This window comes from Primulina tabacum, chromosome 5, assembly GCF_025594145.1.
Source record: "Primulina tabacum isolate GXHZ01 chromosome 5, ASM2559414v2, whole genome shotgun sequence".
Taxonomy (NCBI): Eukaryota; Viridiplantae; Streptophyta; class Magnoliopsida; order Lamiales; family Gesneriaceae; genus Primulina; species Primulina tabacum.
The window spans coordinates 2,004,108-2,024,305 of NC_134554.1; the positions used below are offsets into that span (position 1 = coordinate 2,004,108).

At 37.6% G+C, this 20,198-nt stretch overlaps 2 protein-coding genes across 4 annotated transcripts; both read left to right on the forward strand.

The window, feature by feature from the left end:
* Positions 1–642: 642 nt before the first annotated feature.
* On the forward strand, positions 643–2,539 carry LOC142545365 (UDP-glucuronate 4-epimerase 3-like). Its single transcript, XM_075652521.1, has one exon. It carries the CDS (start codon positions 889–891, stop codon positions 2,215–2,217), a length of 1,329 nt encoding a protein of 442 aa, XP_075508636.1. The 5' UTR covers positions 643–888; the 3' UTR covers positions 2,218–2,539.
* An 832-nt stretch (positions 2,540–3,371) lies between these two features.
* Positions 3,372–20,006, forward strand: LOC142545366 (SNARE-interacting protein KEULE-like). 3 transcript variants are annotated; one of them, XR_012820255.1, is made up of 22 exons: positions 3,372–3,593; positions 4,176–4,234; positions 4,944–5,025; positions 12,139–12,217; positions 13,152–13,202; positions 13,328–13,424; positions 13,519–13,551; positions 13,836–13,961; positions 14,033–14,224; positions 14,318–14,401; positions 14,476–14,574; positions 14,672–14,745; positions 15,060–15,153; positions 16,014–16,139; positions 16,221–16,316; positions 17,099–17,218; positions 17,313–17,390; positions 18,247–18,443; positions 18,661–18,751; positions 18,836–18,925; positions 19,604–19,784; positions 19,883–20,006. XR_012820255.1 is itself a non-coding variant. In XM_075652522.1 (21 exons), the coding sequence occupies exons 1-21, from the start codon at positions 3,521–3,523 to the stop codon at positions 19,655–19,657; spliced, it is 1,995 nt and encodes a 664-aa protein (XP_075508637.1). In that variant the 5' UTR covers positions 3,372–3,520; the 3' UTR covers positions 19,658–20,006. The 3 variants fall into 3 exon arrangements, 2 of the variants coding, with proteins under 2 accessions (XP_075508637.1, XP_075508638.1); XM_075652522.1 differs by having other exon boundaries at positions 19,604–20,006; XM_075652523.1 differs by lacking the exons at positions 3,372–3,593; positions 4,176–4,234; positions 4,944–5,025; positions 12,139–12,217 and having other exon boundaries at positions 13,509–13,551; positions 19,604–20,006.
* The last annotated feature ends 192 nt before the right edge of the window (positions 20,007–20,198 follow it).

The following is a 20,198-nucleotide window of genomic DNA, read 5'->3' on the forward strand; positions in this document are numbered from 1 at the left end:
AGTGAGGGATTTTTATTTTTATTTTTTTTCCACTTTATAGTCTACATTTTTCCGAGGTAATGTGGATTTATTTTATTTTGTATTTGTAACTCATTATATTAGGTAAATATTTAAACCTAATGCATGAAATTCAAAATTATAAACATAAATGGAAAATTTAATAGAAATTTCCCTTATTATTTAATGATAGTTTCCATTTTCACACGAACGAAATCAGTTGCTAAATTATTGGGTTAAATCAAGAATTTATTTTGACGGGGCAGTAAAATAAATTATTTGCATTAAATCTAGACATAATTAACATCAATTTTGAAGGTGATGATTAGTAAAAGTTGCTCAATAAATATAAAATATTGCTAGAATTTGTCTTTATCAAATAAATTATGATGTTGGGAAAAATACTAAATTATTTTCCTTTTTTACTTTGTATTTATTCACGATTACTCATATTTCAAAAAGCTTTGAAATTATTATATTAAAAATTAATCTACAAAATTATATGTGTTTTTTAATATAATATAATATATATATTATAATTAATGGTCGGAAAAGCGCAAACTAAATTTAAAAAATAAAACAAAAATAGAAACAAAATTTATATTATAATTAATTTTCCCAAATTCCTCGGACTTTTCGAAATGAATACAGAGAACCTTTTGCTTAGTGATCGCCAGCGCAACACCGCCGCCCACCATCCCTTATAAACCCCCTCCCATTTCTTCATCGCGCAGATTGTAAGCACACAGTGAGAGGGGAAAATTGCTTGCCCCTTGATTGTGGGAAGAACTTAAATGCAATTAACACTCCAAATCTCGGCCATTTCAGCCTACTTTGAGTTTTGCAATCGGGAAAATTGAGAAGAATTCGAGTTTTTTTTAGGGAATTCTAATGGCGCAACTGAAGTCCATATTGTCCCATTTTGATACGATCATCCCTTACAGTCCTGCGAAGGTCAAACCGGACAAGACGGCGGCGTACGGCTTCCACCGCTTGCGTTTTCCTCCAAGAATCACTCTTTGGTCCTTTCTGTTTCTCTTTTTGCTGCTTCTTTTCTTCTTCTGCTCTCCGCCTTCCGCCACTTCTGCCGGGAAGCGCCGTAGCCTCCAGAACACGGGTTTTTCGGGCCGGCATAGGTTGAACCCGAATTGGGAAACCAAGGCCCGTAATTCGGCACGTCCTCGTTCTAAATCTGGTTTCTCTGTTCTTGTCACTGGGGCTGCTGGCTTTGTTGGAACCCACGTAGCCATTTCTCTTAAACAACGAGGCGACGGCGTTGTTGGGTTTGATAATTTCAACAATTACTATGAAATCGGGCTGAAAAAAGCCCGGAAATCCCTCCTTGAGCGCCAGTGCGTGTTTATAATTGAAGGTGACATCAATGATGCTGCTTTGCTTGGTAGGTTGTTTGAGATTGTGCAGTTTACCCATGTAATGCATTTGGCTGCGCAGGCTGGTGTGCGATATGCAATGCAGAACCCCAGTTCTTATATTCATAGTAATGTTAATGGCTTCGTTACCTTGCTCGAGGCATGTAAAAATGCTAACCCTCAGCCTAGTATCGTGTGGGCCTCATCTAGTTCTGTTTATGGTCTCAATTCTAAGGTACCCTTTTCGGAAAAAGATAGGACCGACCAGCCTGCTAGTTTGTATGCAGCCACTAAAAAGGCTGGTGAAGAGATAGCACATGCTTATAATCATATTTACGGGCTTTCGATCACCGGGCTGCGTTTTTTTACTGTTTATGGGCCCTGGGGAAGACCTGACATGGCTTACTATTTCTTCACCAAGGATATATTGAGAGGGAAAGAGATAAAGATTTTTGAAGGGGCTAATCACGCTACAGTTGCTAGAGACTTTACGTACATTGATGATGTGGTGAAGGGTTGTTTGGCAGCTTTGGATGCTGCTAAGAAGAGCACGGGGAGCGGGGGGAAGAAAAGAGGTGCTGCACAGTTCAAAATCTATAATCTGGGCAATACGAGCCCTGTGCCCGTGGCGAAACTTGTGAGTATCCTAGAGAAGTTGTTGAAGACGAAAGCTAAGAAGAAGGTGTTGCCGATGCCCACGAACGGGGACGTCTTGTTCACGCACGCGAATATAAGTTTGGCTGCGAAAGAGCTTGGTTATAAGCCCAGCACTGATCTGGAGACCGGGTTGCAAAAATTCGTGGAATGGTATCTCGGTTACTACGGCTCAAAGAAAAAGAGTGCCTGGTGAAACGCCATATCATACATGGCGGTTCTAGCTTATTAGTTAATATTCATGTTTTCCTTGTCAAAAGCACATTCCAGTTTATGCTCCTATCCAGTACAGCTTGTTGATTTATGAGAATGGTGCAGCCTTTAGTTTGCTTAGAATGCTCTTATTATTCTTTGATGGACATTTTAGATGGTTTCTGTTGGTTAAGTTACCTACCACATTGCTAATTTTAGCTATTTTTCAGCTTGTAGTCAAGACATTGTACATTCTCTGATGGTTACATCTTCATTATCTGCTAATAATAATAACCATGCAGTTGTGCTTGTGTTTCTGCTTGCTTATTTGTCCTCGTTCAATCTTGCTTAGTTTGTATGGGAAAAGTTCAAATTTTAGCTTAGTTTGACCATGTAATTGATTCTCTATGTATGATTTTTCCAGGAAAAGTTCATTGACTCGTCGTCTGGTCTGAAAAATGAATATGAGTTGAGGTTTTGCCCCTTCGTTTGTCCCCTAAAATACTTTTCCTTCTTTTAATAATGTTTCACACTAAATTTACATTGTATTTACACCTAAATTTCTTCACTATTTTTTTTTTCATCTTCTACAATTTTAATGACTTTGATGATCATATAATATGTTAAGTATTTATATAAAAAATAAACGTATTATAGATGCAATATATATATATATATATATAAGGTATATGTATTGTATAAGTTGTCAGTAAGAGATAATAGAGAGGTCAAAAGACGACGTAGTCGACAAACAAATTTATCAAGAAACGCGTCTCGTTACAAGGCGTCATTATGGTCGAATTTCAATTGATGTAAATATTAAATTAGATATACAAAAGAGAATATATTTAAATGAATATTTATATATAAATATATTTATATATAAATATATAAACAAAATGATATTTTATAATTAAATTATATAATGCCATAATGTTTGAAATAGATCAAAGATGCAGCTGAATAAACAGTGGCACCCAAACAATAACGATAATAATGTTTATTTCAAATTTTTTTTAATAATAATAATAAGTTAATCGCCCGACCCGGAATAGTTAAGAGCGTAATAAAGTCCTAGAAAGTAAAATATACGGGCTTGATCAGTCAAACACACGTAAAGCCCGAATATGAACTCCGTTTATTATTCTAAACTCAAATATCAAACAAGCGATTTCCTACATCTTTTTCTCCTGAGATTTTTCCTCCACCCTTCAAGAAGAGCTCAGGACCTTCGATCAACGACACTTGGGATCGATCAATTAAGGAAAACACGAAATCATAGCTTGTGGAACATCGAACTTCGTGCCATGTCGATGTCTGATTCGGATTCGTCGTCGCAAGGCGGCGAGTACAAGAATTTCCGCCAAATTAGCCGCGACAGTTAGTCAATCTCTAACATCTCTACGCCTTTCTAGTCCTTCACGTGTTTTTGCTTCCGTTTTTTTTTTTACTAATTTTTATGTTTGCGTGGTTATGTGATTGAGTTGAGTCGTTATTTATTTACGTTGAGTGAACTATTCCAGGAGTTTTCTGATTTGTTATGTAGTTCGATTTCTGTTATTATGCATGTTGAATTTGAAATTCAAGTTAATTATTATTTGTTGAACTTGATCTCCATGTTGCGATGTTGATATTCCTTTCGAAAAAAATGAAATTTGCAATCCCTCATAGCGAAGAAAGAGTTGTCGTGGAACACTTGAATGTATTTTGTGCTTGTTACCGTTTGAGTTGACATTTCTTCACTCAAAGGCCTAAAATTTTTAATTTAAAATAATATCTTAAATTTAAAAGTTACAAACGCTTTTTGAAATAACCGAAATCACATCTATACTGCAACTCAGTTTGTTCGGTGTAATTTGTGTGATTGCATTGCTATACTGAATCATGGCGTTCTGGTGTTAGTTGATTTTGTTGAATTGTCTATGCTGTTTGTCACTTTTAATTGTTTTGTGTGATTTTCAGGATTATTATATGAGATGCTTCGATCAGCCAAAACAGGGGACTCAAAGTCAAGCTGGAAGGTAGAAGCATCGTAGATAGAATTTTTGTTTTGGTTTTGTCTTCATTGTTTGGGTTCATGTTGATATTCTCTGATATCTATTCAGAACATCCTTGTATATAAGTTTGCTGGTTACCAGAGTGATATAATCTAAATACCCCTATATTCAAACATTTATCAGGGCTATTAGATATATGTTATGTTTGTTAAACAATATTTTTGTCTCCTTAGGCAGCATATTTTTTCATAAAATTTCTCGAGGAGCTCAATGTATGAATGCTTACTAAAAAAACACCAACCATGAATGCCATCGATCAGGAGTTTGGGGCTTGAAATGAAGTCAATTTGATCAGATTACTGAAGGTTTTTGTTCAAGATTAATTTGTGCCTGGCCTGTTGGCCAGTTATGAAAACCAGTTTTGGTGATTGGAGCATATAATCTAGCATGTATAGCTAAGGAATTTACTCCAATCATGGGTTGAGCAATAAACAACCTTATTTGCTTTGCAGCCTCGCTTCCGAGTGTAAATTTGATAGAAAATCTTTTGATTTGATTATATCTGTTAAAGTCTACAAACATTGAAAGTAAACCATCACCCTTGACAGGTTAAAATAAGTTCTTGTGCTTGTTTGAACTGTCATGAGGATGTTACTAGATTTTGATCATATGTAGCTTTTGTTCAACTATGAACGGTAAGATTTCCTCACCATCCAGTTTTAAAAATTTGTAGGTACTTATCATGGACAAGGTAACTGTTAAAATAATGTCGTATGCATGCAAGATGGCGGATATCACGGAGGAAGGAGTTTCATGTAAGATATAGAAAGGCCAGTCTCTGGAAAAATCATATATCTATCATTATTAGCTAACCTTGTATTTTTCTTATAATTCTGCTCTTAGCCTGCTGTGGAAATGGTGTTTTTTTATGCAAAAGATGTATGCTTTTACAATTTTACAATTGTCACTAGATGGAACTTTGAACTCTAAACAGGTCTTGACTCTCGAGCCATGTTTGTTACATGTGAATTGCTTAAGAATATATTTTGGACATCAAAGTGTGTATCATTTTCAGGGTTTTGTAACCTTTATTTGCCCACTTGTTTTTTTGAAATTAGCCATCACTCTGTCAGCAACCAAGCAACAGTTTTTGTTCCTTCTTGACTAGCAAAATACATTGAATCTTGTAATATGTCAAAGTTTGTCCATTGAATATCGGTTCTTGGAAATTTCTAGGGTAAACAAGACTTGCTTTGATAATGTAGGATTGGTAATCTTGTACCTTAATGATTTTTTAATTGATTATTCTTCTGTGCTGTTTTGCATTTGGACTCCATTTGGAAAATTCCTTGCTAAATGATTTTGGAATAAGAATCAGGCACTTGATTGATTCTGGAGTATGAAATGCAGTGGCTTACTCAGTTCATCTTTACCAAAATTTACCTCATCGGTTGTATCATGAACCAGTCGTGGCACATGGTGCATCCTTTCTATTGTAATATGACATTATTGAGTTTGAGTAGGCAATGAATTGTGTGATATTATACGACAAAAGATATACCAAAAAAACCCTAGAGAGAGAATTTTTTAAAAATGCTCTCTCCCTCCTTTGCTTTCCGTTGGTTAGGTCTCAATCGTTCACCTTTCAACTTCAATCGAGCCTCCATTTCCGTCGACCGATACTAAATTCCGGGCGGCACCGGCGGCCGGTCACCGTCTTTTTCCCTCAATCTGATTCGTTCAGTTCTAGCCAGATTTCTCTTGTTCTTTATCGAGTTTAGGCTCTGTCCAGCTCTCTTCGGGTATTGGCGTGTTAGCTTTTTCGTCAGTACCGATATGTTTGCTAGCAACAACTTGTATCGTCAGGATAGTTTACCTGAACCAAGGGTCGCAAACAGGGACGAAACAATTAAGATTGATTTTAAGATCTTTACTCTAAGGTTGGGGATTGAAGGCCGATCGATTTGGTGGAATGAAAGAACCAGGACTACAAGCTACATGCTGGATTTCGATTGCGAGGAGGCGCGCTGGATTAGACTCAGGATTAAGGATTACATTGTTTCACCCCACGCAGGCTCGGTTTTTCATCGTTTCAGAGGCAAGAATGCAGTACTTACAATCCAGAGTTTTGCTAACAAACGTGGTAGATTTTTAGAGTTGTCCAAATATAAAAAGCAGGGAAGGAAGTACACTACAACTGTACCCAGTGGTTTCAATTCAGAGGGGTGGATTAGAATATCAAGAGCAATGGATAAGCTGATGACAGGGAGCCAACGAAATAGGAGAGTACAGCACAATCTATTAAGCGGAGCAGGTCTGTTGAAGTCTAATTTAGCCCATCACGACGAAGTTTATTTGGCGCAGAAATTTAATGTTGGCATGACGAGACCACCGGAGTCATGTGAAAAGATCCGTGCTCAGAAGAAATGGAATGATGCTCTCGTAGTTACCAGAGGCAGAGTAAACTCTTCTTGGGAGTTAATCGAAGAAGTTCTTCGGAAAGCTACTAAGAAAACAGTGGAACTCTTCTCTTTTCAAGCAAATAAAGCATTATGGTGGCCTTTCAATGCGGCTGAATTTTCTTTCTACGTTAATTTGAAAAGAGGATTCTTTGATTCGGGTGTGTCTTTGGATTTCGAAGGGTGGTCTTCAGACGTCAACACGAGGGATCCGGTAGAAAATTGCTGTAACAGCTGGATTTCGATTTCTGGATTACCTTGGGAACTTTGGTCTCCGGCTACTTTCAAAACTATTGGTGAACATTGTGGTGGATTGTTGGCAATTAGCGCAGATACTCTTCACTTTCGAGTCCTTGGAGCAGCGAAGATCAAGGTGAAGGGAACCTTTGGAGGCTTTATTCAGACCAAGATGAACATACCACTGGAAGGCAGAATTATTGAGATAAGAATTAGGGTCGAAACTTTTGATCCTAATGGTTACGAGCTGTATGATCGACAGACCTATGCTCAAGTAGTAGTGCATGGAAAGAAAATATTGGCGGGGTGGGGAAATAAAAACTTATACAACGCTCTATCAGGGAAAGATGTTTCAATAAGCAATTCTAACAAAGGCAAATCGGTTCAAGAATACCTACCTGTCCAAGGAACAAGCATGGCAGAATTCAGAGTTGGAGACAAATCAGGGAGATTGGGGGAAAAAGTACAGGACAAACTGGAGCCCACAGCATCAAAAGAAAATCCACAAAGTCCACAAGAGATGATTGAGTCACCGCTACACACCATTGAGAAAAAGGTTTGGAAGATTTTGAGGAATATTGATCCAAAAAATACAGAAAAGTTCAGAAGCTCTTCTGTTGATTCCATGAATAGTAAGCAGGCTGATGTCAAAGATAACAGGGTGGGATTAGAAATTAACAACAAAAATATGAATAAATTCGAAAAAACGTACTGCAGAAGAAATAAAAAATGCGGTGAGGGCGGAAAGGAAGACCTGGGCAAACGGGGAATATCAAATGACAACATTCATAATAGGGGGATTTGCATGGCCTCGGGGGTTGAAAGGTCGGAAGAATTCGAGGAGATGGAATTCTATGATTCACAAGATGATCTGCTGGAAGTGGAGTTCGAGTCCTCGGATTCAGATAGCTTTGGTTATCTAAGCTCTGATAAGTCAATAACTTTTGAAGAAGAAGATGCAGCTTTGAACAAATTGTTCTCGCCAGAAAAGAGTAAGAAAAATATCACAATCTCTAATCTATCGGGAAAGACGAAACCTTTTGTGGGACAGGTACTTAATGGTATTCAATTTTCCTTTCTTAATCATTCCTTCTTGTTGAATTCTATTCTACCATCGTCTTTTTCAGCCCTGGGTTTGTCTAGTGGGGTCTTTTAGGGGGTGGGTTAGGAAGGGTTGTTGAACAGCCGGGTAACGAGAGAGGTACACCAACAAGGAATGTGGTGGGGGTAAATGATTGTGTCGAAGTAGAGATGGCGGGAGTTCATTCCGTGGGTATAGGGGGAGATGGGATAAAGTTGACAAATGATTCGTTAAAGAGGGAATTGTATAGATTACAAAGTGGAATCAACTATGAACGATGTTCAACTTCTAAGGGCTCCAATGCGTCCAAATGAAAATTTGTTCTTGGAATATCAGAGGTGGGGGAGCGGCGAGAAGAAGACAACTGGTTAGGACAATCATCCGTAATGAAAAACCGGACCTTGTGGTTCTGTTGGAAACAAAACGAGAAAAGGTGGACAGAAATTTCGTTGCAAGCATTTGGAAGTCGAGTTTTGTCGACTGGGTTTGTCTCCCATCAGTTGGAAGCTCTGGGGGAATTCTTGTGATGTGGGATCCACGAATGGTGTGTGTTAGCAATAATTTAATTGGGGAATTCTCGGTTTCAATTGAGATTGGTTGGAATGATGATACAACTTGGTTGTTTACAGCTATTTACGGACCGGTAAAGCCAAGAGTGAGATAATTATTTTGGGATGAGTTAGCGGGCTTGAAAGTGATTTGTGGGGATAAGTGGTGTCTCGGAGATGACTTTAATGTTGTAAGGACCACGGAAGAAAAATTGAATAGTCATTCTATTACTACAAGCATGTCCTGTTTCGATGCTTTGATTCATGAGTTGGAACTCTTAGACCTCCCATTGTTAAACGCCAAGTTCACGTGGTCAAATTTTCGATCTATGCCGATTTGGTGTCGTTTGGACAGATACTTAATCTCGGAAGGATGGACAAATTTATTCTCCAATTTTAGACAAACGGTGCTCCCAAGAATAACTTCAGACCATTGCCCTATTTTGCTCGATACCACTAAGTTGAGATGGGGTCCGAAACCTTTCAGATTTGAGAATGCATGGTTGTCACACCGAAACTTCAAAGAGTTAGTAAGGACGTGGTGGGATAAGGGGGGAATACAGGGGTGGGAAGGATACAAATTCATGCAGAAACTGAAAATGATTAAAAAAAACGTGCCCAAATGGAACATAGAGGTGTTTGGCGACATGAGGGTCAGATTCAAAGAGTTGAGCAATAAGATTAAACAGTTGGATGAGATTGAGGCCGGTGGTAATTGGTCGGAAGCGCTTAACATGGAAAGAAGGAAAGTACGGTGCAAACTACAAAGTGTGTCATTCAAAAGCTTCCAAATTCAAATCCAAAAAGCTAAAGTAAAATGGCTCAAAGAAGGGGACCAAAATTCAAAAATTTTTCACTCTCTATTGAACAACAGAAGGAACAAATCTTTGATAGAGAAGCTGGAGATGGACGATGGTTGTGTCATTACAGAGGAAAAACAGATCGAACAGGAAATCTTGAAATTTTACCGGAATTTGTTTAGGAAGTCCGACGGTGCAGGGGAGAATCTTGATGAGGCCGGGGGGGGGGCTTTCTGGGTTGGATTGGAGTCCTATACAGAGCGTTGAGGCGGAGAAATTGGAAAAACCATTTGAGGAGGAAGAGATAAAAAAGGCGGTTTTCGAGTGTGATGGCACAAAGGCACCAGGACCGGATGGTTTCACATTAGCTTTTTTCCAAAAAAATTGGGATACAATGCGAGTTGATCTGTTAAAAGTGTTTGCTAACTTTTATGTCGACGGGATTGTAAATGGAATTACAAATGAAACTTACATCTGCCTTATCCCAAAGAAAAACGATGTGACGAAAGTTAACGACTTTAGACCAATCAAGTTTGATTACGAGCTTGTGTAAGATATTGGCTAAAGTCTTGACTACTAGACTGAAGAAAGTCTTGTGTCATCGCGGAAAACCAGTGTGCTTTTATAAAAGGAAGACAGATATTAGATTGCTGCCTTATCGCAAATGAGTTGGTAGAAGATTATCGACGGAAGAAAAAAAAAGGATGGGTGCTTAAAATCGATTTGGAAAAGGCCTATGACAACGTCGACTGGAGATTTATGGACTTTGTGCTTAACAAAAAAGGTTTTGGTGAGAGGTGAAGGAGGTGGATCAGGGGATGTGTTTCGAACGTATTTTTCTCAATTTTTATTAATGGAAGACCGTGCGGCAAAATAAAAGGAGAGAGAGGACTGATACAAGGGGATCCATTATCACCGTTCCTGTTCAATTTAGTCGTCGATGTGTTGGGACAGATGGTGGATAAGGCTAGGGCAGTTAATGAGGTGATGGGGCTCGAAGTTGGGAGAGAGAAGATTGTAATTTCGCATTTACAATTTGCTGATGATGTTCTGTTCTTTGTAAAATCAAAAGATGATGTGTTGGAGATTGTTAACATACTAAATCAGTTTGGCACCAAATCAGGGTTGAAAATAAATTTTGGAAAAAGTGTTGTGCTGGGATTGAGATGTTCGGAAGAAGAAATTGATGATATGTCAATCACTATTGGGTGCAAACAAGAGTGGTGGCCTATTAAATACCTTGGGGTACCATTGGGAGTTAATCCCAATAAAAAAGAATTCTGGGAACCGGTGCTTTCGAAAATGTCCAAGAAGTTAGCAAGTTGGAAAAAATCGTTCCTGTCCAGGGGGGGCCGCCTTACTTTGATAAAGGCTGTCCTTTGTGCAATGCCTTCTTATTTCACGTCTCTTTTCAAAGTGCCAATAACGGTGGCTAGTCGAATGGAAAGATTGATGATGAATTTTTTGTGGGATGGTGTTGAAGGGGAGAAACATTGTCATGTGGTGAGATGGAAACAGGTGTGCAAACCGAAGGATAAAGGAGGTCTGGGATTGGGGAATATTTGTCTAAGGAATAAGGATCTTCTTGGTAAATGGTGGTGGAGATGTTCGGTGGAAAAAGGATCATTGTGGAAGACTGTTGTTAAGAGTATAAATGGGTTACAAGATAATGGGTGGGATTTGGGATTGGCGGACAAGACGACATACAGAAGTCCTTGGAAGTTTATTTCTCGATGTTACCAGGCTTTTCAACAACTTATTAGTGTGGTGCCTAAAGAGGGGAATAGAATTCGTTTTTGGGAGGATGTTTGGGTGGGAGGGGTCTCTTTGAAAACAAGTTTTCCGTCCTTGTTTCGCATTTGCACTTCAGCCAATAAGCCTATCCGTTATTTCATAGAGGTAGCCATTAGTGGGGGCAGTTCTTCTTTTATTTGGGATGTGAGGTTTAGAAGAGATCTTAATGAGGGTGAGTTGTGTGAGTTCACTATTTTGTTAAGAGTCTTACAGAGTGTCAGACTGCAATTGGGTGTGGAGGACTTTAGAGTTTGGTTGGGGGACCCTTCGGGCTTCTTCTCTGTCAGATCATTTTATGATTCATTCTTCTCTTCTTGAGAATTCCCTACATTCAAATTTTACAATAGTATCTGGAAAGTATAAGTCCCACAAAAGATTAAGATTTTCTCGTGGATCGTGAGCTTGGGGAAGTTGTCGACATGTGACTCGGTGCAAAGAAGGTGGAAAGATTGCGTGTTAAGGCCACAGTGGTGTTGTTTATGTCGAAAAAATGAAGAGAGTCAAGATCATCTGCTTCTACATTGCTTTTTTTCGAGAGGTATCTGGACTTATGTTCTGAAAGAATTAGGGTTTCAATGGGCAATCCCGAGGAGAGCTAAAGATCCATTCAATTGGGATTCGTTGTGTCCAATAGGGATCAAATTCAGAGTCTTCTGGTATTTGATAATTCATTGCATTTTTTGGTCCCTATGGTTGGAAAGGAACAGCAGAATATTTGAAGATGAGTCGAAGTCCGTCGACCAAGTGTGGGATAAAATAAAATTCAGGGTGGCATCTTGGACTATCAACTTGCAAGAGTTCAGTCATTTGAGTATATCAGATATTGTTAGGGACTGAAAATTCGTAGGATTGTGAAAATTTATGATGTGAAGGCGTAGATATGCACTTTATTCCTCTTGTTTGAATATTCCCTGTGGATTACTCATCCGCAGATATGGTGTAAACTATAATTATTATAATAAATTTAGTTTTCTATCAAAAACAAAAGTGAATTGTGTGATATTTGCAGTGGTGGAGGACATACACAAGCGAAGACAGCCGCTGCCAACCATGGATGCCATATATTTCATTCAGCCAACCAAAGAGAAGTAACGGTTCTTATTTCCTCATCTTTGAATAGCAAACCAATTATTTTAAATCGTATTGCTTGTTTATAGTTCAATAAATTTCACATCTTTTTGTTGCCCCCATAACTTTCTAGGTCTGAGTGGGTCTTAATTGACATGTATTTCATTGATATATAATATGTTTTGGATATTGTTATTTCACAATTTTATAGGTCTAATCATTTTGATTAAGAACCTGAAGTGATTGCTGTGCTTTTCTTTTGAGACAGATCATCTTTCTGTATGGATGAATAAATTGGTTTATGGATTATTTTGGCATTTCCTCCGCCAGTGATTTTTTCACTACTGTAAGCAAATTTGTTTTAACAAGAAAAGGAGCTGGCAATGAACATGTTCAAGAGAGAATGTATACAATTATTATTAATTAGTGCTGAAGAATCAGGTTAAGGATTGGGAAATTCAAAAAGGACGGAGTTGTTATAACACTTTGGTGATGCTTCGGGATCTACTATTCTTTTAAAATTCACCTTAGCATCATTTTTTAATAACTTCATATAATGACAGTCATTTGTTCCTTTATAGTACTGTTCATGTAGCTCAACTATATGGGAATAAGTTCTGCATTTCATAAGCAACAGTCCCGGTCGAGTTATCGCTGGTTTGTGATGCTCATTTGTGTCACACAGCCTGTGCTGTGAGATCTTTAACTGATGTGCGGTTGACCTTGGTCGTCAGTTTGCTGTCATCTTTTCAGTTTTTCCATTTCTGAGTTTTATGTGTTTTTGTCTCTCTCTCAAGTTTAAGGCATTTGTAGTTTTTGTTTAATCTACTCAATCTTGCTTCTTAAATATGTCTTCATTTTTAATTTGTGCATGGCAAAATTTCTGGTTTTTCTCACCCATTCCTGCCACCCTTTCATGCGTGCTCTCATCTCTGTGTTTTCCTTGTTATGCAGCATTGTTATCTTTCTTTCAGATATGTCCGGAAGATCACCCTTGTATAGAAAGTATGCCAAGTATTTGATTGTTTATTTCAGTCTTTCAACAATTTTTTGAAGTCCTTAGCCTCATCTTTATAAAATGCTTACTGGTAGTCTCTTTCCTTTTTCTACCTGCTTTTGTTTTCTATCAGGGCATTCGTCTTCTTTAGCTCACCTGTATCTCAAGAGTTGGTTAGTCACATAAAGAACGATGGAACTGTTTTATCTCGTATTGGCGCCTTGAGAGAGGTTATAACCACACACTTGAACTTTTTGATGTGCAATCTTTATTTCATACTGTTAGATTTGGTCTTTGTTCTAATTTTGGATCAGAAATCTGCAGATGAATCTGGAATATTTTTCCATTGATAGTCAGGTATGCTATCCCCCTTTCGAAATCTTTTGTCTCCAACTCTTAATTTTCTTTCGAGGAGAATGGATTCTGAAACTATAATGGGTTCTATATGTGTCACAGACATCCCCTATAGAATTTTCGAATTTAAATAAAATTGTATGACTTAAGCATGAAAATAAGACAAGATACAGGAGTGACACCTGACAATTGCTACCTCTCAATTTTTCAAAACTGTTGTATGGTGTGAAATTGGAATAATCTTGTACCTATAGAGAGGTTTGTGACAAATATTATTGTAACTACAGGGTTTTGTCACTGACAATGATAGAGCTCTTGAGGATCTATTTGGGGATGAAGAAAGTTCTCGTAAAGGTGATGCATGTTTGAATGTGATGGCTACTCGTATAGCTACAGTATTTGCATCATTGCGGGTATGTAGGTTATATATTATGTGCCATATCCAAATTTGTGTCAAGACCTGCATAACTTTGTCATGTGACAGGAGTTTCCATCCGTGCGCTACCGTGCTGCCAAATCACTTGATCCTAATACAATGACCACTTTTCGCGATCTAATTCCTACAAAGCTGGCTGCTGCTGTTTGGAACTGTCTCATGAAATATAAATCCAGCCTCCCTAATTTCCCCCAGTCGGAGACATGCGAGCTGATAATTTTAGATAGATCTATAGACCAGGTTTGAACTGTCGGTTTGTTGACTGAAATTACAAATAATCGCTGAATCCAAGTCTTGTGCACATATGTGACGTTATGCTATTTTTGCATGAAGATTTCTCCAATTATACATGAATGGACATATGATGCGATGTGTCATGATTTATTAAATATGGAAGGGAATAAATATGTTCATCAGGTAAGTCATTGAATTGTTTCTTATATGTTTGTTTGGGTGAGTGTAAACTCTGCAATCACTAGTATACTTCTCAGGTCCCGAGCAAAACAGGTGGTCTTCCGGAGAAGAAAGAAGTCCTTTTGGAGGATCATGACTCCATTTGGCTTGAGCTCCGTCACTCTCATATAGCTGATGTATGTAGAATATGCAAAAATGTTACATTTATATGAAATTTCTGGTTTTGAAAGGAGCGGATTGTAAACTACTTTTATCACTTGTTTACCAAATCAGGCAAGTGACCAATTGCATGAGAAGACGACAAACTTTGTATCAAAAAATAAAGCAGCACAAATCCATGGTTCAAGGTTGGTTCAAAAATTTTGGTTTCTAGCATCTGAAACGTGCATCTTCATTGGAGATGTTGTAGGAAGCATGTTTATCTCCATGTTGGAAGAGAGGTCCATTAAAAATTATTACTTTTTTACAATCAATTAAATGCTTGAACATTATGTTTTTATGGAGGATGTTTAAAACGTGCACCAAGTAGACAGTAGGGCACAGTGTTAAACTTGTGGGATTTAGAGTATCGAATATTGGCTTCTGTTTGCTGTATTTCTATTTAGTAACTGGTTACTTGGTAGCTTCTGGTATCATATTTAATGCACCGTGTTATGTGTAGGGATGGTGATCTGTCTACTCGGGATTTACAAAAGATGGTTCAAGCTCTGCCTCAGTATAGTGAACAAATTGAAAAGCTCTCCCTTCATGTTGATGTAAGTCTCTAGAATTTCTTACTATGTCAATACTTGATCTCAGCTAATGTTGTTGGCACTTACAAAAGCTATGTAGCACGGATACCTTAATTTTTTTTTTGAAGTATCAGATACGAATACGACACGCGGATACGCGTGTCGGATACCTCAAAATCCGTGTCGTTGACTTTTTTAGGGTTGACCAGCCGGATACGTTTTGGACACGGCGGGGACACGCCATGGATACGGCGTGGATACGTTTGGGCAAAATTGCAAATATTTAAAAGTTTTAGGGGTTAATTAAAAAAATTAAAATTTCTAAGAAGTAAAAGGAAAATAATTTAAAATAAATTGGGCTGGACTTTTAAATCCCTAAATACATTTGTCCGTCTCTTTCATTTTATTTCTGCTCAAGCGGCTCTCAATTCAATCGTGTCGCCCTTCTGCATGAATTGGAGTCAGTCTCAATACATTTGTTTCTTGATGAACCTGAATTGGAGTCAGTCTCAATTTTCTACTTTTTTTATCCCAATGGCAGGCATGAAAAGGTATGTGTGGTCTCATTGATCTTGATTAGGATTACATCATTCAGGATAGGTCCTATAGGTGCTACTTATTTGAAGAATTAATGGAAGAAGTTTGCTTTTGTTAGCTCATATCTCAGTTTTACAATGATATATACCTTTTTGTGGCATGAAATGCTGTTCACTTTCAAAAATATCTTCCATACGACATGTGGTATCATTTCCTGGTTGATGCTTTATCTTTAAACAAATAGCACATTTTATTTCATTAAAGACCAGTGTTAAACAAGCCAATGACAACATCGTATTTTTGGATTGCTTCTTTTCTTTGTTTACTAATTATCTGTTCTTCATTAGATTGCAGGAAAGTTAAGCAAGACTATCAGGGAATCGGGGCTTAAAGAAGTTGGGCAACTAGAGCAGGACCTGGTTTTTGGAGATGCTAGTACCAAAGACCTTATTAATTTTCTTAGAGTAAAAGAGGCAAGTTTTTTTCCTTTTTCTACATCTTATTTTTTGTTTGTGAAAACACTCTTAGCATATTTGGTGGTGTGATATCATCAGGATGTATCACGTGAAAATAAGTTGCGATTATTGATGATTTATGCTGCTGTTTATCCTGAGAAATTTGAGGATGGAAAAATCGAAAAACTAATGGAGGTTGGTGCCACTTTTACAATTATGTAGCTTAATTTTGCATATTTTTTTATTTTAGTGTGTTTCATTTTTTGTATCTTAACTTTTAGCAGTGCTTAACTTGAAGAAAGAGTTTTGACGTTATATTTGCATTTACAATTTGGAATACCTCTTTATGATGCATTTCTTTTACTGATTTCTACCAGATGTAGACACGTCGATAGATTGATAGCTGATGTCTTTTTTATGTATATATGGGAGGCACCTCCTTACTGTCACTGATAATTAAATGTGATTTATCTTTTTAAAAAAAGTGTGGCAACCTCTTACGCTTTATCTTTGTGAGCAGTCGGACATACTATTATCTTATGCATTTCGCCTATCTGACATCTGCCATAATTTTCCAACAAGTGCCAATATTCTGTCATGAAGAAACAACTAGAACTCATTTTACCACAAATCTATCAGCTTATGATAAACCCAACACCTACTCTAAGCCCATGATATCCATAAAACAGTTTATACATCCAATAGAATGACGTCTGTTCCACTCTTTGGAAGTTTCTTATTTAAAGATGTGATATTAATTAGGCATAATAATTCTAATACGGAGGTCTGCCATGTCTGTTTTACTGCTTTTTGCACGCTCACACAAATGTCTCTACGCTTTAATTTTTGTGGTTTTAATCCTGGACAATGGTCACGCAAACAGGCTCCTCAAGTCTTTGCAGTGCCATTTATAATTCTGATTTGTTTTGTGGTATATCGTTCATACCATAATTAACATCTTGATGTATGTAATGTAGTTGGCAAGACTACCTATGGATGATATGAATGCGATTTACAATATGAAATATTTGGAGGCATCATCAGACACCAAAAAAAGCTCAATCGTACCATTTTCCCTTAAATTTGACGTTAACAAGGTACTGGATCTGTTGTCAAACAAAGTGATCATCTTTTTCGAATAACCCCTGCATCTAATGCATAGATTTTAACCTTTTCTCGTTGGTTTTGCAGAAGAAGCATGCTGCTCGAAAAGACCGTCCTGGCGAAGGATCGCCATGGCAATTATCACGTTTTTACCCTGTAATAGAGGTAGTCTATTCTCTTTTTGTATTTTTCTGGTTTTTCCTAACCTCATAAAATAACCATTCTTTGATTTTCTTTGTTGGGTAATGGGTGTGGTGCTCAAAATGGGAGAGAGTCAATGCAGTACGTTGTGACGAATAAATTGAAAATTAATCTTAGACAGGAGAAATTGCATGATTCTTCCTTCATGCAGGTGAGTAAGAGAAGAAGAGTCTGTGATTACTAAATCCCTTCAACATCACATTGAGGGTCATTGAGGTTGGAATCGAAGCACATAAACCAGAAGCATCGGTAACCGACAAATGTTCTGGCAAAGGTTACAGCTTGGAAGAGACTCTGATGGGTGGAATTATCATGTGCTTTTACCTATACCTATTAGGGTGTACAATTTTATAATGTTAAACAAATCACCTGGTGAACTAATCATAGTAATGACAAATATACAAGAGAATGCATTATTTCCTCCTCAAATAACAATTCAATTTGCATATTTTGGAGGTTCTTTAACCTTTCTTATGGATAATTTGTAAAGGAAAAGACCAACATATTTTGTTGTTAGTTGGGTTTAGTTGGATGAAGTTTATCCCATTGTGATGCTTTTAGACTCGGATTTTGAGTGTCATCGTTGATAAGCAGCTAAACTTTTAGACTCTGATTTTGTTGTGATACTTTTAAGAACAGATGGGCAAGTTCAAAGGATTATCATTTCGTTGTCATAATTCTAAGAATGCATCAGTGAGATTAAAGAGGCACTATAAGAGTCAATTGTGAAATTTGGAGTTATTTGTGTTTGTGTTGCTATTATGCCTTCTATTTTACTTGGAATGGACTTTTTGCTTAAATGTTACTTGTTGCCATGCAGGAACTCATTGAAAAACTTAGTAAAGGTGAACTACCAGATAAAGATTATCCATGTATGAATGATCCAAGTCCAACTTTTCATGGAACTGTTCATGGAGCATCTTTAAGGACAGGTCAACTTCCACCTCCTCATTCAATGAGATCAAGACGGACACCAACATGGGCTCGTCCTCGAAACTCTGATGATGGGTATTCAAGGTAATTCTATGGCTTTTGATTTGTTGTTTGCGTTGCAATTTTTCCCCTGAACTACTGTCAATCGAAAAAGTTATGCATTGTTCATTTGTGTTCAGTCAAAAACGTTGAATTGCTATGTAGTTTCAGATCATTCTTCATATGTCCTATCTGATGCATACAGTAAATTTACCTCCACAATTGCCTTTTTTTTTTAAATAAAAAATTGTTTTTCATGCAGCGACTCGATTTTAAGGCATGCGTCTAGTGATTTCACAAAGATGGGTCAACGACTTTTTGTGTTTATTGTTGGTGGAGCTACACGATCTGAGGTATTCATTTTGGGATGCCTTCTCTCCTCTCTGTTGCTCTGCTGGGGCACACTGTGATCTTTTCTTAAACTTGTTTCATGGCAGCTTCGGGTTTGCCACAAGTTGTCAACAAAGCTGAAACGAGAAATCGTTCTGGGATCTTCTAGTCTGGATGATCCTCCACAATTTATCACGGTACAAAACTTGTTTCTTTTCCCCAGTACCCCTTACACTGCATCCATTTATTGACCATGCTGAAGTGCAAACAGTTCTGGTGCGATAAAAATTGACCCTAAAACTGTTATTAGACATACCTAAATTATTTAGTATTCAAAGGACGGGGTTAGTTTTCTATTGGTTAAAATGAATTTCATTGGCCGAGAATAGTTTTACTTGGTTAAATTGAATATCATCATCTGAAAAACAAGGAAAAGCCCATTGCTAATTGGTCTTCGGGTTATATAATTTATGCAAGGGGTGCTAATGCTTGAAGGCGCTATGAATTAATGTTACTCTCTGTCTGTAGCATTAGTAGGCAAGAACAGTTCGTTTGTTTGTGCTCTAACAATTAAACAAATGTTCCTATTGCCTAATCCAAAGATTTCAGGCTAATCTTGGTACGCCTTAAAGGCCCAAGACATGTGGTTGAGTATTTCAGGTGGGTTCCAATGTAATAGTCATGTATCTTATATTTTGAAAAGTATTTACTTCACAAATGTGGTGTATTTTAAGTCAAATCCAATCTAGCAGTCCTTTACCACCAGAATAGAAGCACTTTTCTGCTTTCTTGCTTATGTTAATGGCCTCCTTGTCTGTCTATGTGTAGACTAGTTCTTACAATCAACTTCAACCTTGTTTGGTCGTTTTGTACAGAAATTGAAGCTGTTGACTGCAAGTGAATTGTCTCTCGATGATCTTCAGATCTAGATACCCAATTCAGGTGAAGCTGAATGTGCAATATTATGCAGGCACGCTTACCAATTGTAATAATAGATAACCCAGATATAGTTGTTATCATATTCGCTGCCTATGCCTGGTGAAGCAGTCGTTGCTGCTTTTGATGCGGTTGCCTGCTTCGACAGGTTTGGTTCATGGCTTTTCTTGCCAAAGCTTTCACTAGGTTCATCAACTGGCATCGGATAGCATAGCTGTGTTTTGTAAATTATTTGCTGAGGTTCTCTGGAAATTCACATGTGGTGTGTGCAAGTATATTCTTTGAATTGACGTGAAACTGGGAATTTGGCAGTTTCAGATAATAATGTCGTGATTTAATTTATGCTGACCTCAATTGCTAAATAGCACACATTTGAGGCTTCCTGTGATTCAGTTCACCGATCCAGTGGTATTTGTCTCAAACTGTGAGGACCTGTGATTCGTCGCTGAATCTTCGACATAATAATTTAGCCAAGATACTTGTAATGTGTTTATCTTGTAAAGAAGTTGGCTCATAAAGTACAACCAGCGTTTT

Bases quoted from the DNA above. Each gene is read 5' to 3' on its own strand.
- LOC142545365 (XM_075652521.1), top strand. From the start codon at position 889: ATGGCGCAACTGAAGTCCATATTGTCCCATTTTGATACGATCATCCCT.
- LOC142545366 (XM_075652522.1), top strand. From the start codon at position 3,521: ATGTCGATGTCTGATTCGGATTCGTCGTCGCAAGGCGGCGAGTACAAG. The intron at 14,225-14,317 runs GTTTGAACTGTC...TTTTGCATGAAG, and splicing joins TAGATAGATCTATAGACCAG to ATTTCTCCAATTATACATGA. The intron at 15,154-16,013 runs GTAAGTCTCTAG...GTTCTTCATTAG, and splicing joins AGCTCTCCCTTCATGTTGAT to ATTGCAGGAAAGTTAAGCAA.